Source organism: Caretta caretta, chromosome 15 (assembly GCF_965140235.1).
Source record: "Caretta caretta isolate rCarCar2 chromosome 15, rCarCar1.hap1, whole genome shotgun sequence".
Lineage (NCBI taxonomy): Eukaryota > Metazoa > Chordata > Testudines > Cheloniidae > Caretta > Caretta caretta.
This window is the reverse complement of record NC_134220.1, coordinates 10,369,261-10,396,443: the sequence shown is the minus strand read 5'-3', so window position 1 is coordinate 10,396,443 and position 27,183 is coordinate 10,369,261. Positions and strand designations below refer to the sequence as shown.

The window sequence follows — 27,183 nt, the reverse complement described above, 5'->3', positions numbered from 1 at the left end:
GCAACATCTCCACACGAGGCTGGCGCGCTGGGCAGAGCACCCCGGGGGTGCCTGGCAGGGCCCACGCTGCCCTGCAGCATTTCCACGCCACCTCGCTGCGATGTGCTACCACGTGCCCTCCCCCGGCATTTCTTCTATGCGCCACCCAGCGTTGGGGGCCTTTTCTCAGTGCTACCCCTTCTCGCCTACATTGTGGGCCCAGGCAGGCCTTAGATGGTGGGGTGAGGGGCAGAGCCAGGCGCTGAACGCGGGCTGCCTCTTCTGGCGAGCACGGGACCGGGACCAGCCTCCAGGACAGCCCAGTCCCGCTTTCCCTCAGGGGGAGGGAGGAGAGGAGGGAAACGCGACGGTTAGAACCGTTAAACGATTCCCCCCACCCCCTTTCCTGCGCGCGAGCACGGGCCTCAGAGCGGACTGCCTCCGCCCACAACGTCTGTCCGCCGGGCAGGGGCTGGGTTGACGCACGAACGTGATCTGGGCGGAGCGCCAACGTCACCAGGAGGCACATTGGGGATTGGCTAAGGCTGACGTCTGCCCTGCGTCACCGGAAATGATGGTGATGGGGACGCTACCCCCTGCACCGTTCAAACCTGGATGGCGGCAAAGCAAGATCGGCGGTGGGTAGAAAGGCCCTGGGCGTGGGGGCTGGTTTGTGTGTCTGTTTATCGGGGAGCCCGGCTCCTCCGTGCAGGGAGGGGACTTTTTCTTCCTGCCGACTTTCCTGGGCTCTCCCTGGACCTAGGGAACCCTCCCCTTTTCCTTCAACTGACCTGCAGGGAGAGGTCAGCCTACCCCCCCCACTCCCCTCTCTTTCCTTGGAGAGATGGGGGTGTTACTACTCCATTCCGATCTCATTCGGCGTTGCGGTCTTCCTGGGAGCTGGGCTCTCCCTTGTAGGGAAGGTCAAGCCTCTTAAGTCCCCTCTCTTGGAGGGAGGAAGTCAGGCTCCCCCCCCCCTATTCCCCTCTCATTGGGGGCTTGCCCCTCTCTTCAGGCAGGGGGTTGCCAGCTCCCCCTCCCTCCACACACACGTTGAGGCATCGCTTGGGTGGGGGCAGCTCTCAGCCTGTTCTCTGGGAGAAGGCGGCTTGATAATAACAGCTATACTAGGGCTCCCCTTACTAGGTGGGATGGATGGCCCTTAAACCATTTGGTTATGAAATGTTGCAGTGAGGTGTCTTTTCCCTATGATTTGAGTGCACTAGGCTAGCTGCCAGGTGTACTGCTTGGTTATAAAGCAGGTACAGTAGAACCTCAAAGTTATGGACTCCAGAGTTACAACTGAGTAGTAAACCACACACCTCAGTTGGAACTGGAAGTACACAATCAGGCAGCAGCAGAGACAAAAGAAAAAAGCAAATACAGTAGTGTACTGTGTTAAATGTAAACTACCAAAAAAAAAAAAAAAGAAAGTAGCATTTTTCTTTTGAATAGTAGAGTTTCAAAGCTGTATTAAGTCAATGTTGGCAGCTGTAAACTTTTGAAAGAACAGCCATCACTTTTTGTTCAGAGTTACGAGCATTTCAGAGTTATGAACAACCTCCATTCCCCAGGTGTTTGTAACTGAGGTTCTACTGCACTGTTACCCAACAAGTTTCCTTGCTTCTGTCACTGGTGTGAGGTGGGACTTTCTAAGTTGTCTCAAGGATTTAGATCCACAGTTCCCATAAGTTTAGTGGGAGTTGTGCATCTAACTTTCCTAAACAGCTTTGAAAATCTCCCCTCGTGATTAAAGGCACGGCGTGAGTTTACAGATTCTGCTTGTGTTTGAAGCCATAATTCTTCCTATAGTTACAAGTGACCTTTAGATTAACTGTGGATGAGAGGGATTCCCTTTTCTCAATGTCTTTATTTTGCGTGTTTGGCAAGATAAAGACACTGGCAGCACTTTGTATGATCTCTCTTGCTATTTCTCCTCTAAAGCATATAAGGCATGGTTCATGCCTAAAAATTAGATCGACCTAGTTACATCACTCAGGGTTGTGAAAATTTTGCATCCTGTGTGATGTAGTTAGGTCGACCTAGAGCTTGGCTACACTTGCATGTTACAGCACAATAAAGGAGCCCTGGGCTCACTAGCTCGCTACCCGTCCACACCGGCAAGGCATGTAGAGCGCTCTGACTCCGCGGCTACAGCACTGCTGGTACTCCACCTCGGTGAGTGGAATAACGTTTGCTGCACCCCTGCTGGAGTGCCGTGGCGCCAGTGTGGACGAGGTGTTGCATTACTGCGCTCTGATCAGCTTTCAGAAACATCCCATAATCCCCTTAAGTCAAGTGGCTACTCTTGTCATTGTTTTTGTATCACTGTAGGAATGTGGATATGCCCTTTGAAAGCTCCGTTTCTGACAGCTGGCATGCTTATCTGCCCTGAGACAAAGCAACCATTAATGTGGAATGCTGTGTGAGGGGGGGTCTGCTGCTGTCTGAACTTACAAGACAGCACGCTGACATGCTCTCGGCCCCCGAAAAACCCACTCTCTCTCCCCGCACATACACACAACACACTCCCTGTCACGCTCCCTCCCTCCTCTCCCATTGAAAAGCACGTTGCAGTCACTTGCATGCTGGGATAGCTGCCCGTAATGCACTGCACTCAGTGCCGCTGCAAGTGCCACAAATGTGGCCATGCTAGTGTGCTTGAAGCTGTCAGTGTGGACAGACTGCAGCGCTTTCCCTACTGCGCTCTATGAAGGCTGGTTTAACTCAAAGCGCTCTACATCTGCAAGTGTAGCCATGCCCTTAACCTCCATGGGGAGGTGGATTAACAACATTCTTTTAACTGAAACTTGACAAAATCACAAACATTTCTGTTGACCTTATGCATCTTGGAGTTAGTGCTGGGTGAATTCGTTTTGGCAAATGGCTTATTCACCAAAAAATGCAATTCTGGATTGAGTGAACCTGTTCACGAATTCAGGTCAAAATTAGCAAATAGTTTCAGTCAAAAATGAGGGAATAATTTCCAAAAAAGTTGAAATGTTTCTTTTTTGACACTTTGGAAATGAGACATTTTGATTTTTTTTAAATGACATTTCATTTATACAATTAGCTGGATTTAACTAGCTCCTCTTCCCACAAAAAATGTTTAGTTTTGGGTCCAACCCGAAATGAAACTTTCAGATTTTTATGTAGACAAGAAAAAAGAAAATATTATTGGTTCAGGTCACTCCACTGAATTGAAAGAACAATTATTCACCCTGCGCTACGTAGGGCTCTGCACTGTTACCCGTAGCTATAGTAGCTAAGAGCCTTCCACATGAAATATATTAGCAATAATGAGGTCCCTAGTGGACTCCAGGAAGTCCGTCTTCCGAATTAGTTTTTAATATTTGTTTCTCTAAAAAATGTTTTTGGTTTAAACTATCCAAGATTTCTTTTAAAATTTCCCCTTATTCAAAATATCTCCACTTGACAGCCCTTCCAACTTTCTTTTTAGGATGTATATTTCTGGGGTAAACTGTGAAGATGTTGAAGTTTAAATATGCCGTGCGGAGTCCGACGGAGCCAGCCTCGATGGAGCCCATAGCTAGCCGTGCTTCTCGGCTGAACCTGCTCTTTCAGGTATAGGGAAGCTGGCATCAGACCTGATGAACTGCATCTTGTTTGCATCTGTGTTCACTGTATAAAAATGTCTTGTGTTCTGTGGGCAACCAAGCTTTGTCCAACTGATTTTTTGGAGAGTGATAGAAAGGCATCTTGCTAGAAGCTCAAAGTCTGCACCTAATTTGCATAAAGTATAGATGATTGCAGCTGACCATCTTTTAATATGGAGCTGTTGCTCACATACTACAGATTTCAGATTAAGATAGAGCATCTGATGCTGAGTGGACTCTCCGGAGATGAAAATGGAACACTGCATGCTGGGACCAGTAGTCTTTGCAGCCTTCTCACTTTCACTTGAAGATGAGGGTGATCATAAGCATCATTTAACTAATTAGCTACACTTTGAGCATCTTTTTTTCAATTAGTGTCCAGGATTCAAACAGCATTTCCTTCAAGTAAGAGTTGGTATGGTGATTGCCTAGATCAGGGGTTCTCAAACTTCATTGCACTGTGACCTACTTCTGACAACAAAAATTACTTCAGGACCCCAGGAGTGGGGACTGAAGCCTGAGCCTGTCCAAGCCCCACCTCCCCAGGTAGTGGGGGCCAAAGCCCAAGGGCTTCAGCTCAGGCAGGGGGCCGGTAACCTGAGCCCTGCCACCCATGGCTGAAGCCCTTGGGCTTTGGCTTCAGCCCCGGATTGTGGGGCTTGGGCTTCAGTCCTGGGCCCTAGCAAGTTTAATGCCAGCACTGGCGACCCCATTAAAATGAGGTCGTGACCCACTTTGGGGTCCCAACCCACAGTTTGAGAACTGCTGGCCTAGATATTCCTGAAGCACATGGCAAAATCCATGGGCTAGTATAAAAATAGGACAACTTAAATCAGAAGCATTCAGAGGACCTAGAAAAAGAACACAGATGATGTGATTTGGCCTTTTAGCTGCCTTCTTTGAGTTTTCTTCAAGGAAAAAAGTAAAACATTTGTAATAGTGATTAGTGATGCACACAACTATCTGATGTATTTAAAACAAACCTCTAAAATATTATTTGTTTAATTTCTGAAGCAGTGATTTTTTTGGTTATGGATAATATATAATCTGTTCCTATACATATGTTATTGATTTGAGGCTTTTCATTATTGTCTGAGTCTCCATCTGCTGTTGCTTTTTTTCAGGGGAAGCCGCCCTTTGTGACTCAACAGCAGATGTCTCCTCTCTCCCGGGAAGGCATCCTTGATTCCCTATTCGTTCTTTTTGAAGAATGCAGCAATCCTTCTTTAATGAAAATTAAACATGTAGGCAACTTTGTAAAAAAGTGTAAGTTTTCTGAGAGTAATTCTAGAACTAATTTGATGGATAGTAGTTAAAAGTATGGGCATTTAAATAACAAACTTAAATGCATAAAGCATTAATATTGCTGTCTTTGATTTGATCCTGTAACTGACTTTGTATGGACAACTCCTGCATTTATGTGGAACTCCCCTGAACTTATTGGAGCTCTGTACATATGCAAAAGTCCACCTGCACAGTCAGCTGAAGGATTTAAAGTGCATCCTTTCTTATGTGATTTTGTAGTTATGATATAGTTATGGTTCAGGAGGCACTTCTATTCTAAGCCCCTCAGAGTACTCCATACAGAATTGTTCTGGCTATAAACCATTGACAGATGTGAACAAATTGGAAGGAATTTGGAGAATATGAGAATAATTAAAGGCTTGGAAGGGCTGATTTAAGAAGGAAGATAAATATTTAATTATTTTAGCCTGGTGTAATATTTTAGATACCATGTATTATGTATGGTGTTTTGTGTGTGTGAGCAGGTTGGCGGTTATATCCTGTAAGCAGTAGGTCAGCACCTAAGAATTTTTTTCAGTCAGAGTAAACCCATTTTACCAGTGATATGCTGAGATTCTAAAGAAAACTGCATTACAATCAACTAGCATTTTTGCTAAGATCTAATTGCACAACAGTCAGTTAACCAGAGTTTATAAGACTATCTATAATAGTTCCATCTGACTTCCAATTATTACATATAGAATGAAACTACTAGCGTTTGAAGACTAAAATAATGGAAAGAGGGGAATTGATTATCATGATCCCAGGAAGTATAACAAGGAAGAGTGGGATAAACTGAGCAAAGGAAAATTTAGGCTGAATATCAAGAAAAAATTGCTAGTAATTTCTATTAGATTATAGAATAGTCTCTCTCAAGGGAAGTTGTGAGGAAGTGGTGAAAACCCTGCCATTTGACTTCTAAAACTAGACTGGACAAAGTACTCTAACACAGTATAGAGACTAATTTTGTATTGGCAGAGAATGGTTGAGATGGTCTAATAGGTCTCCTTTATTTCTGATTTCTCCGATGCTATGAAAGGGGCTGAGTTATGGTTGCTGTGCAAACTATCTTTGAATTTCCTGACTCTAAAATCTCAGTCATAACTTTGCATTAGTATTTTTTAATAATTAATTATGCTTGATGTAGGTAAACAAGCAAATTATAAAGTGATTTAATACTTATTGAGGGCTTGGAACTAAAGGAATATTTCTTCCTTTGCTAAAACTGTAATCATCACAAAATGTTACGTGTCTAATGTAAAATAACTTTCCTTTTGTGCAGATTCAGAGACTGTAGCTGAGTTACGAGAACTGCTGCCCAGTGTGAAGGATTTTGAAGTAAAAAGTCTGGTGGGAAGTGGTCATTTTGCAGAAGTACAGGTGGTGAGAGAGAAGGTGACTGGTGATGTCTATGCTATGAAGGTGATGAGCAAGGAGTCCTTGTTGGCACGAGAACATGTATGTGTATTAATTTATGGTATATTCTTTTAATTATGTCAGTAGACCTGCAAAAGATGACCTAGTGGCCGTGAGCATTTTCTTTCCTCTATTATTAAACTTTGATTAAAAACTCTGATGGGAAAGATGGTTCTAACTTGGAGTTAAATGATATAATAAAGAATTACACTAATATTTCAACAATAAATCCACCTCATGGTGTTTGGGTTGATTTGGGATTAGCTAGATTGATGGAAATCTTATTGAATGAATTGCATTTAAGGTAGCATTGTAATTTAATGTTTCACTATGTATTTATTGCAGAATTGGTCATAGGATGCTCATTCCTAATTGTGCTAGCATGGGTTCTTGTTCTTGTCTGATTTTGTTTTTCCTCAATTGGTGGTGGTGATATTATTTACTATTTTTATTATGGAAGTGCCTAAAAGTGCTGTGACAAAGTGGGAATGTTCTTAATGTTTTATCTGAATACTGTGCGTGTGCCTCAGTTTCCCCTATGCAGTTCTTAAGTATCTAGGTGGTGGGATAAGGGTGTGTGATTGTTGCAGAGCCCTAGAGGGCCAGTGTGATGGTGTCTGCACAGAGAATGGCCGACGCCCTGTCTCCTGGCAACTGATGGCCTGGGCCCCTCCTCTGCAAAGGTGCCAACTGAAGGTGTTGGAGAACAAAGAGATCAGGTGGCCTCCTGGCCCAGGAAAGAGACAAAGGCGAGAGGAGGAGCTGGAGAGTTTCAGTTTGGAGTTGGCTGGGGAAATGGAGGGAGGGCCAGAGGGGGCTCTGGCCTCTCTGCCCCCCAAGATGGACCTGACTGAGGGGTCCTGGTCTCTGTACCTACAAGCTCTGTTTTAGACCATGTTCCTGTCGTTTAAAAAAAGAAAAGGAGGACTTGTGGCACCTTAGAGACTAACAAATTTATTTGAGCATAAGCTTTCGTGAGCTACAGCTCACTTCATCGGATGCATTCAGTGGAAAATACAGTGGGGAGATTTATATACACAGAGAAAATGAAACAATGGGTGTTACCATACACACTGTAAGGAGAGTGATCACTTAAGATGAGCTAATACCAGCAGAAGAGCGGGTGGGGGTGGGGGGAATCTTTTGTAGTGATAATCAAGGTGGGCCATTTCCACAGTTGACAAGAACATCTGAGGAACAGTGTGGGGGGAGGGGAATAAACATGGGGGAATAGTTTTACTTTGTGTAATGACCCATCCACTCCCAGTCTCTATTCAGGCCTAAATTAATTCCAATTCAGCAGTCCCTCCTTGGAGTCTGTTTTTGAAGTTTTTTTGTTGAAGAATTGTCACTTTTAGGTCTCTAATTGAGTGACCAGAGAGATTGAAGTGTTCTCCGACTGGTTTTTGAATGTTATAATTCTTGACATCTGATTTGTGTCCATTTATTCTTTTACGTAGAGACTGTCCAGTTTGACCAATGTAAATGGCAGAGGGGCATTGTTGGCACATGATGGCATATATCACATTGGCAGATGTGCAGGTGAACGAGCCTCTGATAGTGTGGCTGATGTGATTAGGCCCTATGATGGTGTCCCCTGAATAGATATGTGGACACGGTTGGCAACGGGCTTTGTTGCAAGGATAGGTTCCTGGGTTAGTGTTTTTGTTGTGTGGTGTGTGGTTGCTGGTGAGTATTTGCTTTAGGTTGGGGGGCTGTCTGTAAGCAAGGACTGGCCTGTCTCCCAAGATCTGTGTGAGTGATGGGTCGTCCTTCAGGATAGGTTGTAGATCCTTGATGATGCGTTGGAGAGGTTTTAGTTGGGGGCTGAAGGTGATGGCTAGTGGCGTTCTGTTATTTTCTTTGTTGGGCCTCCTGTAGTAGGTGACTTCTGGGTACTCTTCTGGCTCTGTCCATCTGTTTCTTCACTTCAGCAGGTGGGTATTGTAGTTGTAAGAATGCTTGATAGAGATCTCATAGGTTTTTGTCTCTGTCTGAGGGGTTGGAGCAAATGCGGTTGTATCGTAGAGCTTGGCTGTAGACAATGGATCGTGTGGTGTGGTCTGGATGAAAGCTGGAAGCATGTAGGTAGGAATAGCGGTCAGTGGGTTTCCGGTATAGGGTGGTGTTTATGTGGCCATCGCTTATTAGCACCATAGTGTCTTTTTTTTGCTGGCTGGCTGAGAGTCACGTCTGACTGCGGAGTTGGGGGTGCAGGGCCCTCTGGCTTCCCCAGGAGTCCCGCCTGTGCGGACTTGCTGTGGGAAGTGCACGGTATGAGAAGGGGATGCTGAATGCTCCAAGGTCAGACCCAGGAAGGTCAAAGCTGTGTAAGCTTTTTGCCCTGGAGACAGTCTGCTCACAGAGAAGAAGCTCCCCCAGAGTCCTGACTGGCTTCATATGGAGTAGTTCCAGAGCATTGCCCAGTGGCTCCGTGACAAGTGCCAAATGAGATTGGGGCTCCATTATATTAAATATTATGCAAACGCGTAATGAGAGATGGTGTTACCCTGGAGAGTTTCCTATCTAAACAAACAAGGCAATGAAGTGTGGGAAGGGAAATAGAGGTACAGAGAGGTGAAATGACTTTCCTAGATCACACAGCTGGTTAGTGGCAGATGATGGTTTGTAAGTAACTTTTGAATAAATGGCACGTTATAAGCTTATGGCAATGATAGATGCTCCTCTGGAGCTAGGGAATTCTAATGCATTCTGCTACTTTTTATTAGGATTAAAACTAATCCATTTTCTTTTTGTAGGTGTCATTTTTCAAGGAAGAACGGAGTATATTATCTCGGAGTAGCGGTACCTGGATCCCACAGTTACACTATGCATTTCAGGACAAAAAAAATCTCTACTTGGTAAGTGTAGATTTTTTTTCTCTTCTGTGGTGTTTAAGGTTGAACTTTTCTATGTTTGTATTAAACAGCATTGTGGTGGCTGGAAGTTTTACCTTTCCTTCTGTAAATTTTCCTACACCATAAGTAGGCTTGGCAGAATTTTTGATTTTTATTTTTTTTTATAATTTCAATGGATAATATTGGCTTTTTTTATTTTAAGCATTTTTTCTATTTTTCTCAATTTAACTTTTCAGAGTTGTGCAAAATTATGGGTCCTAAGCTTTTTTTCCTTTTTTTTTTAAAGATTTTTATTGATTTATATTTTTGCAGTTGTGGGAAATTATGCAGAGTCATACAATAATTATTTAATGACAGACACTGAGATTCAAAAAGTTAAAGATTTATACATGTTAAAACAAGAAGCTGTCAACATTGTATGTCAAAATTGTAGCCTTAAACTCTAATAAGCAATGTTTTTCTTTCTTGGCCTATGTGTAAATTTCTGTTATCAATGGATATATTTTTCAATTGATTTGTGCATGTATGGTGAAATTGATGTTTATCTACATTTACTGATAAAATACAAGCCTAACTATAAGATTATCTGGCCTATGTAGTATTTAAGGGCTTAATCAGATGTCTTTTTGTGTATCTGAACTACAACCATGTCTCTTAAATTTCATTCAGGTTATGGAGTATCAACCTGGAGGAGACTTATTGTCACTCTTAAACCGATATGAAGACCAACTAGATGAAAGTATGGTGCAGTTTTATTTAGCAGAGCTGGTTTTGGCCATTCACAGTGTCCATCAGATGGGCTATGTACACCGGTAGGTGGGCATCTCTTTGAAATACACTTATGATTTTATCAGTATAATTCTGGAATGAGTATTGGAGTGGTGAACTCCAAATCTCATGTGACATCTATTTCAAGGTCTGTCTTTCGTACATGTTAGGAAAAAAGTTAGAAAATGAATTATACTCCCGCTGCAGTTGTTGCTGAAGGCATTACGTTTGATGTAAACCGTGAAACTAATATGAAAGGATGGCTACATATGATTGAAAGCTCAGTTACATTGTTTTGTATAATAGAAATATGAAGACATTTTACAGCAATTGAGTTTGGATGTTTTTGGCACCAAATAATAAAATAAACTATTTGAACTGTTAAAGATTATTGAGGTGAGGTGAGGTGAGATGAGTGCTGTGGAAAAACAAAGCCAATATAGTATGTTAGAGTACTTGGGTGCATGTATGTATTGCAAGAATTTCTAAGGAACTTATCACCATGGATCCATGGATGTCATTACAATCTGATACTCGCCCCAAGTATTCAGTCATATGGACAGACCACACATATGTCCCAACCAACAGCTGCTGCATGTAGGGCAGCAGCACGCAGACTTTTAACAGCTGGAAGACTACTTGGCTTTGAATGGAGTTTGGAAGAACGACAAAATAAGTTGGTTCTAAGGATTTGGGTTGAGAACCATATGATGTTGCATTGCCGTTTAAGTTCAGCACATTGATGTGTCATGAAATAGCAATGCAACACCAGCTCCTCTCTTCTCTTTCCTTTTTGGTGGAAGAAATACATTTGTTATTAATTGTTGGTTCCTCCACCCTCCAGTGGGGAAAGCTCAGTAGCTGACTGCCTAAAACGAAAGTTGTGAGTGGAGCAACAACTGGAAGTCTGGACCCCACAGAATCCCTATGTAGGGTTATGAAGAACAGCATGCAGTTGAGGAGACACAGATTGAGTAGTAAGGAGATGTTATGTAGAAGTGACAGCAAGGAACAGCTACTGACTGGCATAGAGAGATTATTGACTGTGTTGTGCTTACTTACAGAGATATCAAACCAGAGAATGTTCTCATTGACCGACTAGGACATATTAAACTTGTAGACTTCGGATCAGCTGCCAAAATGACAGCGAACAAAACGGTAATAAAGTGTATATAAACTGTGTCTGTCTTGTTTGGATCATTCAGTCAAAATTGAAAACCAATTTCATGTCCGTTCCTGACTGTTGATACTTTATTCTTTTGTCTTTCCCAGCTAATATGGAGTATTAATGATAATACTTCAAAGACGAAAAGTGCTAAGTATCTTCCATAGCTGTAGGTAGATCTGTAAACAGATTAGCTTATACAGGTTTTTAGTTGTGGGTAAGGAAAGGACAAATCTTTTACAGTGCTTCCCTTCTCATGGTACTAAGGCTGTGTTACAATGTGAATTCATACTTTAAAAGATGTCTGTAACTATTGATTTTCCTGGATAAATTCATGGAGGTTAAGTCCATTAATGGCTATTAGCCTGGATGGATAAGGAATTGTGTCCCTAGCCTCTGTTTGTCAGAGTGTGGAGATGGATGGCAGGAGAGAGATCACTTGATCATTACCTGATAGGTTCACTCCCTCTGGGGCACCAGGCATTGGCCACTGTCAGTAGACAGAATACTGGGCTGGATGGACCTTTGGTCTGACCCAGTATGGCCATTCTTATGTTCTTATGCTCTTTATTTTTCTCTAAAAGGTATTTTGCATTGTTATCACAAAAGTTCCCTCTAAAACATTTGAGTGGACAGTACTACTTGTACGCATACTTTTCAGAAAACTAGGATAAAAAAATCACATGAAAGGGTCTAAGGGCTTTTTCTCAGAAATGCCCTGACTCATCAACATACTTAAACATGTGGAGAACTTAAGCACTTGTGTAGTCTAATGGATTTCATTGGAACTATTTATGTAGTAAAAATGAAGTCAAATTAAGTAAAAATCTTAAATCAACCAAACTGTATCATAGAATTTCTATAGATAGTAATTCAGTGCTCTAACAACAAGAATATAGCAGTAGGGATATATTACTGACCATCCGACTGAGATGGTGATAGTGACTGTGAAATGCTTAAGGAGATTAGAGAGGCTATTAAAATAAAAAACACAATAATAATGGGGGATTTCAACTATCCCCGTATTCACTAGGTACATGTCACCTCAGGACAGGATGCAGAGAGAAAGTTTCTTGACACCTTAAATGACTGCTTCTTGGACCAGCTAGTCCGGGAACCCACAAGAGGAGAGGCAATTCTTTAGTTCTAAGTGGAGCACAGGATCTGGTCCAAGAAGTGAATATAGCTGGACTGCTTGGTAATAGTGACCATAATATAATTACATTTAACATCCCTGTGGTGGGGAAAACACCACAGCAGCCCACCACTGTAGCATTTAATTTCAAAAAGGCGGACATCACAAAAATGAAGTTAGGTAAACAGAAATTAAAAGGTACAGTGCAAAAAGTGAAATTCCTGCAAGCTGCATGGAAACTTTTTAAAGACACATAATAGGGGCTCAACTTAAATGTATACCCCAAATTAAAAAACATAGAGAACCAAAAAAGTGCCACAGTGGCTCAACAACAAAGTAAAAGAAGCAGTAAGAGGCAAAAGGGCGCCCTTTAAAAAGTGGAAGTTAAATCCTATTGAGGAAAATAGAAAGGAGCATAAACTCTGGCAAATGAAGTGTAAAAATATAATTAGGAAGGTCAAAAAAGAATTTGAAGAACAGCTAGCCAAAGACTCAAAAAGTAATAGCAAAATTTTTTTTAAGTACATCAGAAGCAGGAAGCCTGCTAATCAACCAGTGGGGCCACTGGCCGATTGAGATGCTAAAAGAGCACTCAAGGACGATAAGGCCATCGCAGAGAAACTAAATAAGTTCTTTGCATCGGTTTTCACGGCTGAGAATGTGAGGGAGATCCCAAACCCGAGCCATTCTTTTTAGGTGACACATTTGAGGAACTGTCCCAGATTGAGGTGTCATTAGAGGAGGTTTCGGATAAAATCGATAAACTAAACAGTAATAAGTCACCAGGACCAGAGAGTATTCACCCAAGAGTTCTGAGGGAACTCAGATGTGAAATTGCAGAACTACTAGCTATAGTCTGTAACCTCTCATTTAAATTAGCTTCTGTACCAAATGACTTGAGGATAGCTAATGTGATGCCAATTTTTAAAAAGGGCTCCAGAGGTGACCCCAGCAATTACAGGTCGGTGAGCCTGACTTCAGTACCGGGCAAACTGATTGTAACTATAGTAAAGAACAAAATGATCAGACATATAGATGAACAAAATTTGTTGGAGAAGAGTCAACATGGTTTTTGTAATGGGAAATCATGCCTCACCAATCTACTAGAATTCTTTGAGGGGGTCCACAAGCATGTGGACAAGGGGGATCCAGTGGATATAGTATACTTATATGTTCAGAAGGCCTTTGACAAGGTCCCTCACCAGCTCTCTTAAGCAAGGTAAGCTGTCATGGGATAACAGTGAAGGTCCTCTTATGGATTGGTAACTGGTTAAAAGATAGGAAACAAAGGATAGGAATAAATGTTCAGTTTTCAGAATGGAGAGAGGTAAATAGTGGTGTCCCCCAGGAGTCTGTATTGGGCCCAGTCCTATTCAACATATTCATAAAAGATCTGGAAAAAAGGGTAAACAGTGAGGTGGCCAAATTTGCAGATGATACAATACTATTCAACATAGTTAAGTCCCAGGCAGACTGCAAAGAGCTACAAAAGAATCTCTCAAAACTGGGTGACTGGGCAACAAAATGGCAGATGAAATTCAGTGTTGATAAATGCAAAGTAATGCACACTGGAAAACATAATCCCAACTATACATATAAAATGATGAGGTCTAAATTAGCTGTTACCACTCAAGAAAGAGATCTTGGAGTCACTGTGGATAGTTCTCTGAAAACATCTACTCAATGTGCAGCGTCAGTCAAAAAACCGAATCGAATGTTGGGAATCATTAAGAAAGGGATAGATAATAAGACACAATATCATGTTGCCTCTATATAAATCCATGGTACGCCCACATCTTGAATACTGCGTGCAGATGTGGTCGCCCCATCTCAAAAAAGATATATTGGAATTGGAAAATGTTCAGAAAAGACAACAAAAATGATTAGGGGTATGGAACGGCTGCCATATGAGGAGAGATTAATAAGACTGGGACTTTTCAGCTTGGAAAAGAGACGACTTGGGGGATATGATAGAGGTTTATAAAATTGTGACTGGTGTGGAGAAAGTAAATAAGGAAGTGTTATTTACTCCTCATAACACAGTAACTAGGGGTCACCAAATGAAATTTAATAGGCAGCAGATTTAAAACACAAAAGGAAGTATTTTTTTCACACAATGCACAGTCAACCTGTGGAAGTCCTTGCCAGAGGATGTTGTGAAGGCCAAGACTATAACAGTGTTCAAAAAAGAACTAGATAAGTTCATGGAGGATAGGTCCATAAATGGCTAGTAGCCAAGATGGACAGGGATGGTGTCCCTAGCCTCTGTTTGCCAGAAGTTGGGAATGGGCGATGGGATGGATAACTTGATGGTTACCTGTTCTGTTCATTCCCTCTGGGGCACCTGGCATTGGCCACTGTCAGAAGACAGGATACTGGGCTAGATGGACCTTTGGTCTGACCCAGTATGGCTGTTCTTATGTACTTATAAGTCTTGCTGAATCAGGGCTAAATGTATTCAAAGTGTGCATGAAGGTGGCATATCTTGAACTCTATTGATACTCCAGTTTTAAAAGTAGTCATATTGCAGTATTCTGGGGTTAGATTCTGAACACATTGCTTTCTAAGTGAAAAAAAACTTATTTAGGTTTAGCTGTCTTTACAGGCTGTTTCTAAATTTAAAATACTGCATACGTTTTAAGAAGTGAGAATTTTAAATTAAAATATTTAGAAGCTGTATTTATAAATAGAATATATATTTCTAGTCTAGAGCCTGCTTTTGTTGTGTATATTTTGAATTTATATAAAGAGCCCGTCTTTATCGTGTAGACAGTATACTGTATTATACTATATTATCTTGTATACTGCACTTTTGTATCTTCCAAATCTTTCTTTTCTCAGAGCCCCCGTACTTTATTACCTTTTATGTTAACTGTTTTCTCCTTTTTTTCATGTCTTCTATTTCTTCAACCTTCTGGCTATTGCGTCGTTCTCCCCTGCTGTTTTGTTTCATCCTTATGCCAGGAGCAGTGTGAAAATGACTAATTCTGATTCCTGAAGAACCTGGTCAGAGCACTTCAGAGACCAGGATTCCAGTCAATTTTAGTTTGCTGGTGGCATACGCAGAATGGAATGGTAGGGAGAATGATGGATGAAGTGTAGGGTCAGGAAGTCATGCTGAGAAATGTTGATCCCTAAATTTCACTTGTGTATGAGAATTTAGCTATACACTCCCATTAATGGCAGTGAAAGTTGCATCACTGGCACTGTGCGTACCACTTAAAACATCAGAGGTTAGTGCATGCTCTTTAGAATGCAACATTCTAAGTCTTGGTTACTTCAGTTGTATGTGGTTTGTAGAAACAATTAACTCTTTTAATCTATGTTAACTCATTCCATTTGGTGAATAGTTTTATTGGAAGTTATTAATTTTCAGTTTCCCTAACACTGTAACTAACTCTATATTAGTTATCTTGCTCTCTGATTCTTTTCTGGGAAAGCTCCTACTTATAAATTTACTTGTAAACAGTGGTGGAAAACCAGATGCCTCTGTTCTTTATAAGCACGATGAAAAATTAATTTCAGTGCCAGGAAAATAATCAAGGGCCAGACTGTAACTTCACATGTAATGTCTTTATTTCCAGGTGAATGCCCCGCTGCCTGTTGGCACCCCAGACTACATGGCACCAGAGATGCTAACCGTTTTGAATGGGGATGGTAAAGCTTCACATGGCCCAGAGTGTGACTGGTGGTCTTTGGGAATCATTGCTTATGATATGATTTATGGAAAATCTCCTTTCACTGAAGGGACCTCAACAAAAACCTTTAATAACATCATGAACTTCCAGGTAGAGAGGCCTTTCCTATATTTCAGGATAAAGGCGGCTAGAACTAAAAACTACTTTTTTCTACAGCTGGAAAAAGGGGGTTCTAGACGTCTGTTGTTTTGTCACATTCCAAGTGTTCTCTGAAACATGTATTGAAAATGTTTGCCATATTCTCCCTGAATGTATGTCAGTCATTTGACTATCTCAGGTTACTTCACTAATTATTATAAGAATTGTCTAAAAATAAGTCTGTGCAATTCATCAGTTAAGAAAGATTTCTCTGTGTCCTGCTGTAGTATTGGTAAGATCTTCTTTGATGTACCATGAAATTGGCACACAGTATCTATTAGCAAAAAACTTTCATTCCCATCTTGAACCTTAAAGTTTTTGGCATATCTCAGGTTAATGAAGATTTGAACCTAAAAGCTTCAGATTCTGTTTTCCTACTGAGCAAAGAAATATTTTTATTTCAAATGCAGAGGTTCCTGAAGTTCCCAGAAGATGTGAAAGTCAGTAATGAATTTCTTGATCTGGTCCAGAGTCTGTTATGTGGGCCGAAGGAGAGACTAGATTATGAGGGTCTCTGCTGCCATCCATTCTTCTCTAAAATTGACTGGAATAACATCCATAATAGTAAGCAGAACAATATTATATTAAAAATAGGTCCTTGATAATATGTGGGTATGAGTAAAATAAGTATTTGCTGAGTGTTTGAACTGGTTTATCATTTTTTTTAAAAAAAGAAGCGGTACTGCACTATAGCAGCAGAAATGTTTTGAGGAATGATTTATTTATTCTGTTTTATGGCTAGGATGTGTTAATATACTGTATGTTATAATCTCACAGGTGAAATTGTAAGTAAAAAATTATATAAAATACAAGTGTATTCCTGCAACTCTTCCCCACTCTAGTCTGCCTACACCTTTATTTTGTTTTTGTTTTGTAGTTTCTTAATCTTCTCTCCTCTTACCACTTCATGATTCAATTTGTTAGATGTGAATCATGCTCCTTTTATCTTCTGTTTGTAGCGACCTATGTCAGGGATGCTATAGGAATGGAGTTTATGCTACTAGAAACTAAAGTAGAACAGGGATTCCCAAACTTTTTCATAGTGTGGACCACATCTAATTAGAGATTTTCTTGTGGACACTCCTGTTCACAATTTTGCAGGCCACCTTCTCCCCGGTGATAGAATAACCACCTGTGTGGCAAATACTTTTCCTTGTAAACAATGGTTGCAATATTAGGAAAGTAATGCAATTTAGCTGCTGGAAATACTGAGGTACCAGCACCACATATGAAGCCAAGTACTCCATTCACCAGTGGTCCTTGAACCTCTGATTTTTAGAATACTATTCAGTTATTTAAACTGCGAGATCCTTGGGGCAAGGACCATGTCTTCCTTACATTTGGTACAGAGCCCAACAAATTGGCTACTCTGATTATTAAGCATCATGAGAGTAGTCTAGATTCTAAGATTACTATTAGGCTTAGATCGCCAGCCTCAGATGACCATTTGTCCTCTTTGGGGATTCTCGGGTTGAATATTGACACTCTCCCTCTTTTCAGCTTCAAGAAGCCTAAACTTTTAGAACAGCTATTCTATCAGAACTGTTGGTTGTTACCTTTATAATATCATTGAGTTTTGATTGGGAAGTTTCTTATTATTTCAGCATGTCTGGTGTAGATTTCAGCTCACTCTTCATCTTTCTCTTGAGCCATCTCTACTACTTCACCAGTTTTTGTTCTCGAAGTTCCTATATTGGTTGAGTTTAGAACTTAAACTTTTCATCGGTATCTTGGATGTTGTGGAAAATGGTGAGTTGGAATCCATTCCAGTGCCATCTTGGCAATCTGCTTGTCTGGCATTCTGGAAACTGTCTAAGTTAGTTGGTATTGCCTTGCCATTTCACAGGAGAACAATGATGCTGACTGACTATTCAGTTGGTAGGCATTCTTGGGGTTCTTTTGTATGTCCAAATAGCCAAGCGAGCAAAAAAAAAAAACCAAAACAAAAAAACCCCAAAACCTCCCAGTCTATTTCCATCTGTAACTGGCCAGAAGATTGTGCCCTAGTCTGTTAGATTCAGACCTAGCCATGGTGAGATCAATACAGTGTTGATCTACAGGCTAAATTATAATGACTCATATGTAGGAATGAAGCCATACCCCATGAAAAAGCTGTAATTGGTACAAAACACAGCAGTACTTCTGCTTTTAGCAACAGACTGAATACATCACCCTGGTGCTTTGCTCTCTGTACTTGTTCCCCATTAACTAAGTTTGTCCAGGTCAATGTCTGTCTTATTATTCAGAGCCGTCAGGAGTTAGCTTCTAGAAAGATTGCTGCTCTCTCTATCAGCATGACTTCTCATGACTGCTGTGTTCAACTGGAGCAATGAAACTGTCAACCGGAAGTGTGATACTTGTGAGAGCAGGAAGTGGAACTTTCACAGGAGCTAGACATAGCCGATGGAGCTTGCTCCCATGAGTTGATGATCATGGACCTAACTGCTTTCAGAATAAAATGTAAAACTTGTTCCTTTGATGTGTCTTTCACTAAATAAGTTCTATATGCACACACGCAGATACGCATCTATAAATCAATCAAGTTATTTCTCTTTCAGGATGAGAGGGAAGAAAGAGATAGTGTGTTACTTGTTAAGTATTTGGGAAGTACTCCATCACTATTAAGAAAAGGAGTTCTTGTGGCACCTTAGAGACTAACAAATTTATTTGAGCATAAGCTTTCGTGAGCTACAGCTCACTTCATCCGATCCGATGAAGTGAGCCGTAGCTCACGAAAGCTTATGCTCGAATAAATTTGTTAGTTTCTAAGGTGCCACAAGTACTCCTTTTCTTTTGCGAATACAGACTAACACAGCTGCTACTCTGAAATCCATCACTGTTGTAACTGGGGCTATCTAAGCGCCTAGATAATCAGCCTAACTCTACCCCTTTCAGCTTAGAATTTGTGCTGTTAATACTGACCAAGAACATCCTTTCACTTTTTGTTGTTATGGGAACTTATAAAACAATTATTAGTTTTGCATTTAAACCATATCTTCTCTTCCCGTGAGATAGTCACTTATATAAAGCTTCCAACTTCCATGGGCTCAGGCAGCAGGAATCTGAAGTTGGCTCCTAAATGTAGAAGTAGAATGCAGCTCTAAGTAAGCCCCCAGGTCAACCACCTGAATCTGCTCCAGTAGGTGTTTGAAACAGCTTTTCGTTGTTAGTTTGCACCTTACTAGGAGCATACTAGCAAAACATAATGTAGGCTCTCTGCCCTGTATTTATTTACTTCTGCTGTTTACTGAAGTTTATTGCTACAGAACATTCACTTTCCTAAAGATTGCATGTTGATTTACTTGACATAATGTACTGCAAAAGATTTGGAATGTGTATTTAGTATTTTACGTAGAGTAAAAATTATATTGGTGGCCAGAATAATTATACTTATCTGTCAGTTAAATAATAATCAGGGTTTAGCCTGGAAAATTCAGAACATTGCTCTTTAAAGTATGTTAAAAGAACCCAGACTAAGAGAAACAGAGGAAACTGGGTATGATGTACTGCTTGCTTACTGGACAGAAGATTGCAAGCTATCCAATAAGCTTTTCATAACTGTAGTTTCATGTTTCATTGTTTTTTAAAAGTCAGTAAATTACATTAGCCATTTAATTTGAATCTAAAATTACAAACTTAATCTCATGAAATACAGTTGAGAAGTGGTCAGGAGGCTTTTTACCCTAATCTAAATACAAAACACATAGGGCAAGGACAGTATTTCCTTTGAGGATTGTCCTGTAGTTGCTCTTTGGCAAAGTACAAAGGAAAATGGCAGCAGTCACAGAAGTAACTAACAGCCCAGCAACTAACAGAAGGTCTTGAAGGCCAGGGCAGAATATTCACCTGTATGAAATTAATCCAAAGGTATCTGAGAAGAAAGGAAGGAACTTTACATCTTAGTGCAAAGGAAGGTGTGTAATAGAGAGCTGGAGACTACCTCTGGAGAAATGTCTTCATAAAAAAGAAAATCCACTGTATTCATTCTTCCTAATCTGTGATGCCTGAGATAGTGTCATGACACAGGAGAGATCCAAGTCAGCCTTTGGTGCTGAAGCATTTGTTTTTCTCTGACCTGGCCCAAGGAATGATCTCATGGCTTTGGGAAGAACACTCTTGTTCTTAATGGCAGTGGACAATGTAGCCAAATACATAGAGAGATATCCCCCGCCCCCCCATTATTGCTCTTTCATACAGCAAGCCAGATGTTTTGGCTACGTACCCCTCTTAGCAGAGAAAGGGAAAGAATGCTCATATCAGAGGATTCCATAAGGGCTGGAGTAGCATTTGAATATGGGAAATTGAAAAGCAGAGGAAACTGAAGCAATTACCTGGGAGTTTCAGAAGTACCCTTCTGATGAAAGATGATAGTTTAATAAGCAGGATAAAATGTTTAACAATAGCAAGAAGAAAGTGAGTTGTAGAAAAGGTTAGTGGACAGGAGGAAACAGAACCAGGGAGAATATGGCGAGAGAGGAAATGTGAAAACTACTTGAAAAGACCAATATCTTCCTGTTTCTCTTTGCATGGAGTTTGCATGATATTGAGGTATTTATGTAATGTAATTTTTTGAGAAATGGGGGGGTCTCAGGAACAATTTACCAGCATAAGTGACATCAAATCATGCATCCTTACAATATGATAGTCTAGTCTGCAAGACATACATTGTGGGAATGTTTCCCACAAATTAAATCTGGATAGCTGAATGTCAGGAACTTGTCAAACTTGTAAGGCTTTTAAAGCTCACTTCAAATACTCCAGAATTGAGATCATCTCATTTTTGAGCCCTCATATCTCCCAAATGCCTTATTGACAACTTTCCAGAAAAAATTGACCATTGTCCTAAAATATTTTTATTTTTTTAGGTCGGGTGAAGTTACAAGGGGGTCAGCTTCTTGTACAATTAGTGAATATTGTTTATAGCTGGGATAGGCCTATTGTGTATTTTGCAGTTAGTCTGTTCTAGATCAAATATTCTTAAAGATATAATTCAGAGCTGATGCTGTCCTTTGTTGGACATAAATATTACTGAAAGCACAAGATACTAATGCTTAATCTACTTGCCATTGGAAAGGCAGTATACATTTTGACATAAGGAATAAGGAAGAATAGATTGTATCACAGAACAAGACAAGATACATTTCTATTCTGATGTTCCTTCAAATTCCCTAGTCCAGTAAGGGTTGGCCTAGAAGAGTGGAATCCCAGGGAAATGCAGTATCTAATCTCTAAAGTTACATGGAAATAATTTGAAATGATGGAGCTGATTGTATTATTCCTTGAACTAGACATAAATACACATACTAACACAGTTCAAAAACTGTTTTTCATTTAGTGTGATCATAAAGATGATGATAAACTGGGTAATTACTGCAGTGCTATTTTTTAAATTTATCAACATATGACACCCCCTTACCTCCAGAAGTCATTCTTAGGGAACAGATGGATGAGGGTTATATCCTTCCTCCATAAGAGGGGTATCTGAGTAAGCAATTGATTCTTATGTAATGTGCAGTTCTCTAGAAGGCATTTAAATAATAAACAGCACATGTGGTCACTTGCGGCATATCACAGGCAGAAAATGATCCATGTGTCAATCAGTTTTTATAAGATTGAAGTATCAGGATTAGAATATCCTGTTTGTAGCATAGTTTTGTCTCCTTTTGAATAAACCTGGAGAGGGAGAAAGTGTGAATCTCCTGAACAAATCTTTAGTCTTGCCAGATACAATGGCATGTATTTGCTATTCAGTTCCCAGAGTCTTTCTATGACCTCTTTTAAGCGGTTCTTCTTTTTAAAGAAACACTTGAGAATAGCCTTGATATGAGCAGGCTTACACCTTTGTATTTGCTAGTCTTCATCTTGTTATTTTTAGGATACCATAATTATAGAGGAATGAGAATTCTCTGATTTTAAACAAGAAATAATTGGCCAGTTCTGGTTACCCAAGGACCCTTTCATAGACATGCATTTAAACCCTTGTTAACCAACCAAATTGCTCCCTTTTCTCAGCCTGTTTTATAAGCTGCACCAATTATTTTACAGGCAGTTTCAAGAGACAAGCAGGGGAATGCCTTAATCTCAGGAATAAAGGAATCTAAAGACATTACCAAGTAATTAGCAAAACCAACCAAGCAAAGCGGATCTAGCATATCTCTTTCCAGTTGTGTCCCTTCTCACTCTTGTGAGTTTGTTCTCATCCAAAGTGGTCTGAAACCTACCTCCGAAGAAATTCATTTTTCCTCTCTCAGTCACTGTCAGCAGTTCTGATCCACTTGCAGCCAGAGGTGTGTTTGTTGAATGACTGTTTTTTTTCCCTTGATATTAATATTGTAACAAGGTTAGAAAGAAGTGCTTCTCAACTGTGTTAGGTTGGTAATAGCTCTTCTCACACTAATGCCTCTTCAGGAGATGCAGAGCAAAGGGCAAATTCAGGTTTCTTCCCTTTCAGCTAGCTTTCTCTGTGTCTCTCCTTTGTGCAGAGCTTTTATTAAACATCAGAAGAAATTGCAGTAGAAAATGATGTGATATTAAAATTAGCTTTCTCTTTCTAAAAGTCCTATTTACTTTCCATCTTTAGCCCTCTTCAACCATATGAAGATGTTGCTATTGGGTATTGTGGTGTATCTTGTTCCTCCTTGCTTCCGTTAGCAGCAGTAGTCTGAGTGGGGACTTTTTTGAGAGGAAAGTTTCTTGCCTTTAATTGTAGTTGCCTGAGGATGGTTCCTGCGTAGATTCCCACTACTTTCTGATGAAAGGTGACATTCTAGCTCACTCTGTATTTCTAACTTGAACAAATCTGTTAAATATTAAATGATATGGTCATATATAGAGTTATAATATACCCCTTCCTTTTCTGTCAAGGTATGTTTTTGGCTACTCTTACAAGAGGGGTTCTAGACTTTACCATATCAACTAGATAGTCTTCTCCTTCCTATATTACTCTGTCTCATCAATCCAATCTCTTTTTAAATCTTAGATGGGGGTGTGGAGAATAAACCTTTTAAAGGGTGCCCAAAGGCCTTTTAGTTCTGGATGCTGAAAATGAAATGTATTGTATTACCTGTATTTCTTTCCCTCTGCCCTCTTTAACTCTTAACTTTGCAAAGCATTTTGGGATGCCATTTGTATGAAAAATGTTATAGCTAGTGAAGTTGTATTATTATCTATTGCTCCTGTGTTTGTGTGAGTGAGAGCACTGGACAGAAGAGCTATAACTGGATGTCATATTAAGAGAATTTACTCTGTAATACAGTTCCCATCCTATTAAACCTTTGCAATTTTTTTAAACCAATAAATCTATTTGTTTGATATTGACAAAGAAGATTTGAATGCTCCAGAGACTGTTTGAGAGGTAATATAATTTCCTTATTAATGCATATTTTTATCTTTGAGTTTTTCATTCATCCTACTCCAATGTACTTGAAGCTATGGTATGTGAGCAGTATCTTGCCAGCCTGGTGGAGCTTCCTTCCTTTCCCCTATTTGGAAGCTGTGTCAGCATGGCTCCCTGGAGAGCCACTAATAGAGCATGCATGTATGTACTGTTGCAATTTACTGATTTAAACAGGCAGATTTTTGCCAATGAATGCTGGTGTTGTGGTAGATTGGTGTTGGTCTGCTGTTAGCTTATACACAAATTTAGTGTAGAAAATTAAGAGTTAAAAATTGAGCTGTGAAAGGATTTGGCAACCTAGAGGGAGCTAGCAAGCTCCAGCAGTGACTCATTCTGCTTGTGTCAGTCAGATAAGAATCAGCATCTGTCACGAATGCAGGCAGGTAGGGTTAAACTCAGAGCATGCACAGAGTGAGGAGCAGGGAGCCTGCACTGCAGGGGCTGTAATGTTTGTTCCTGGTTCTTCAATTCTCATCAGCCCTTCAGCTACAGGAGATCTATACTGGATCCATGGTAACGGTTTTAGCACACAACACTTCCATCAGTTTGTAACAATGGGCTGTGTTCTAGTTGTGGACTGAAGAGCTGTCTGCTTCATAGATCAAAAAAGAGTTTAGTAGATTTGCAGGGAGTGAGGACCTGAATGATGAAATTAAAAAAAAAAAAAATCTTGGGAGGAAACATGCTTTTATGAGGTAGGAATTGCACAGCAAGCTTTTACATTCATTCTTTTCTCACATGCAGCCAAACCAGCAGGGACCTGGGGTGCTGCACATCATTTAGAATAACATCCTTTTGTTTCGTTGCATTAATTAAACTGCAGCAAATGTTAGAAGATGGGCTGAAATTAAGCAACTGGTTAAGAAGTTAAGAGATTTTGATTTAAAAATTTGAGTAAGAAATAGATTATAATTCCTGCCATTGATACCTGTATTCAAAGCTGATTGTATCGGAGCCAGACTGCAGTGGTGTCCCACCAAGAGTTCCAAATCCTAAGCAAGCTGTCTTGGGGAAGCAAATCTTTATTTCTTTTTCTCCCTCCTCCAAGAACTATTGGGGTTTAGTAGCTGCAGCATGTTGAAATCTTCCAGGAACGAGATATGTTTACTGATAGTAACAAGAACCAGAAATCTGGACTGGGGAGGCTGCTGGTAGAGGTGATAGGCAGAAATTAGTCCTTAGCTGGCTAGCAAGGTAGCTAACTATTCTCATGAAGTAGTTTACTCCACTAATTGGGTGGTTTAGAGACATCTTTGTTTTTCTAGAAAAATCAGGAACTAAGAACCTGTAAATATTAGACCAAAGCTTTTCTTAGCCTGGTGCCTTTGACTCAAAATACCAGTTTAACCAGCATGGGAGACATTGTGCCTGCAGAATGGTAGCCATGTTGGTAGCTGAAGGGTTAATCTCTTGTTGCTGTAATACGATTTGAGAGCAGCAGCTCAGTCTGCTTGTGTTAGCAAGATTAAAAGCAGGAGCTGCAGTGCCATTGCAAGCATTGAATGAATGGGACCGTTGCAGAGCAAACTGTAGCTGAAATTTGTCTTTTCTCCTTGTCTTTTCCCCCAGCTCCTCCCCCCTTCGTTCCTACCCTCAGGTCTGATGATGACACCTCAAATTTTGATGAACCAGAGAAGAATTCGCGGGTTTTATCCTCTCCGCGGCAGTTGAACCCAGCCGGCTTCTCGGGTGAAGATTTGCCGTTTGTGGGGTTTTCCTTCATCAAGGCTCTGGGGATCCTCAGATCAGAGTAAGTGGGAATTACTGTCAAAGTGAACAGGATCAGTACAAGAAAATCAAGGCTTGTACTGGGGAGGGGATGGGGGAGGGGGAAAGCTGTTTTTAACTGGCCTGCTCTCTGCTTTATGGAAGCTGACCGCTTTAGGCTCGATCTGTTGCTGCTGTGGTTTTGTATATTTAATATTGTTCTCTGGTTTTGTGTGGAAAATAAGGCTGGTTCTGAAACTGACATTGCTAAAATTGTGATTTGGTTACTTTGGATTAGTTGTGTTTGCTGTTCCCTGGAGAGGAGTGGGCAGTTTGATTTCTGTTTTTACAGGTCTCTGGAAGAAGGAAAATCCTATGGAGTTCAGAGGCTGAAGTTGGGGGTATGTTCCGCTAGGTCAGAGATGCAGAGACTGGTTGTCACAAAACTAGGGGTGGATGTGAGGCTGAATCAGTGATCCACAGAGATGGAGCTCCACTAATCCAGAAGTGTGTGTTGATGGGTCAGTGAATCAGAGAGAGAACTTCACTGAGCTGGCAGTGTGTACTGCTCGGTCAAGTTAAACACTGAGATTGGGCATTGCTGTATTGTGGACGTGTTATGGGGTCAGAGAGCCACAGACAGTGCAGGGGGTGAGGAACATAAAAATTGGTCTTCATTTGGGAAGGAATTAGGATTTCAGAGAGAGAACTGAGACAGGAAAAGGAAGAGTGTAAATGGCATGGTGTCAACCTCTTTGACCTGGTGAGTCCTTGGTTCCTGGTGTTAGAGCTAATGAGAAAAGAATTAGTGCAGCACATCAAATTGAGGAATCCTTATTCCAGTATCAGAAGGCCACTCAGAAATGCAATTCCTTTGGCTGGCTTGGTGATTCAACATGCTAAGGTACTATCTTTTAGTTTCAACTGTTTTCTTTCATCGCTGATTGTTAGTCCCCGTCAGGGACTTGAACCAGGTTTCATGTCTTTGTCATATTGGCTGTGATAGTTGCTTTTGGTGCTGAGTAAGTTGCTTGAGAGAGAAGTGTGGAACCAAATTTGGTGGCATTCTTGGCTGTTGCCTATATTTTGAGTCAAGGTTATATGATGTGTAGGTCGGTGATCACAAGGGGAGACTCCGACTGTCTTTAGTGACTGTCCCTCCTCACAGGTGTTGCTTTCATGGTTGGGAGGGAGAAGGAGGAGGATATAATAATGGTTGAAAGATGAGATGTTGGCTTTTAGTGATCTGTCAGTGGAAGTAGTTTTGGAGTTGGTAAATTTCAACTGTGGATACTTGGGGTTAAAATCTACCTTGAATTATAAGTGAAATGACTTATGGTGTCATCCTACTCCCTAGCGGACTGTTCTCCACATAACAAAACCAGAATGCCATTTGTGTAACTGTCAGTAGAGACCCAGAACTTGATCTAGGTGTATTGCTAGAACTCTGTACAACTCTTTATGTATTGGGGTGGTACTGGAAGTGTGGAGAGGGTTTATGGTTAAGTCTCAGGTGCACTGGCATATCTGTCTGATATTGGTTAGAGGCTGATCATAATGGGGGGTGTTGCAGATTGATATAGGTATGGATTGCCAAAGCTATGTTGGAACTGATTAGTGGGAGGTGGTGCATATAACTGTTAAGGATAACGGTTGAAATTTTGTTTGGGTTCTGGTAGTAGAATAGCGAGGATACCGCAAAAGAGGGTCAAGATTAATATGCATTGGAGGAATTATGGGTAAAGTTGTGTAGAACTGCCTGATGCAGCCTGGTCTCCTGTATGTTGATGCACAAAATTGGTCATATATTAGATTCCTTTTGGAAGAAAGGAATTATAAGAAGATTCTGCTTATTTTATAGGCTGAACTTTATTTTAGAACTAGATTTTCATAAACTCATTCCTGGATTTACCTTTGGGAGTAAAGAACTGCATTTTGTTTTGGGGAGCAGCTGCTAAATATTGCAAGAAATGTAGGGAGATTAGGATACATCAGTATTTAAACTCGTGTTGACCTTGTGCA

The 27,183-nt window shown here is 40.6% G+C and overlaps 1 protein-coding gene across 8 annotated transcripts in view; it reads left to right on the top strand.

Moving 5' to 3' along the window:
- Window positions 1-529: 529 nt before the first annotated feature.
- The window catches only part of CIT (citron rho-interacting serine/threonine kinase), a 95,652-nt gene continuing 68,998 nt past the window's right edge, over window positions 530-27,183 (top strand). For 5 of the 8 annotated variants that reach the window (XM_075120212.1, XM_048820972.2, XM_048820971.2 and 2 more), the window contains exons 1-10: window positions 530-617; window positions 3,440-3,564; window positions 4,721-4,862; window positions 6,163-6,338; window positions 9,056-9,157; window positions 9,824-9,966; window positions 10,987-11,080; window positions 15,807-16,010; window positions 16,469-16,622; window positions 25,024-25,204. In XM_075120212.1, the coding sequence (XP_074976313.1) occupies window positions 3,469-3,564; window positions 4,721-4,862; window positions 6,163-6,338; window positions 9,056-9,157; window positions 9,824-9,966; window positions 10,987-11,080; window positions 15,807-16,010; window positions 16,469-16,622; window positions 25,024-25,204 (1,292 nt within the window). In that variant the 5' untranslated portion in view covers window positions 530-617; window positions 3,440-3,468. Of the gene's footprint in view, window positions 618-3,439; window positions 3,565-4,720; window positions 4,863-6,162; window positions 6,339-9,055; window positions 9,158-9,823; window positions 9,967-10,986; window positions 11,081-15,806; window positions 16,011-16,468; window positions 16,623-23,810; window positions 23,968-24,009; window positions 24,150-24,884; window positions 25,205-27,183 lie in introns of those variants that run through there. The other 3 variants (XM_048820973.2, XM_048820974.2, XM_075120213.1) reach the window with 3 other exon arrangements.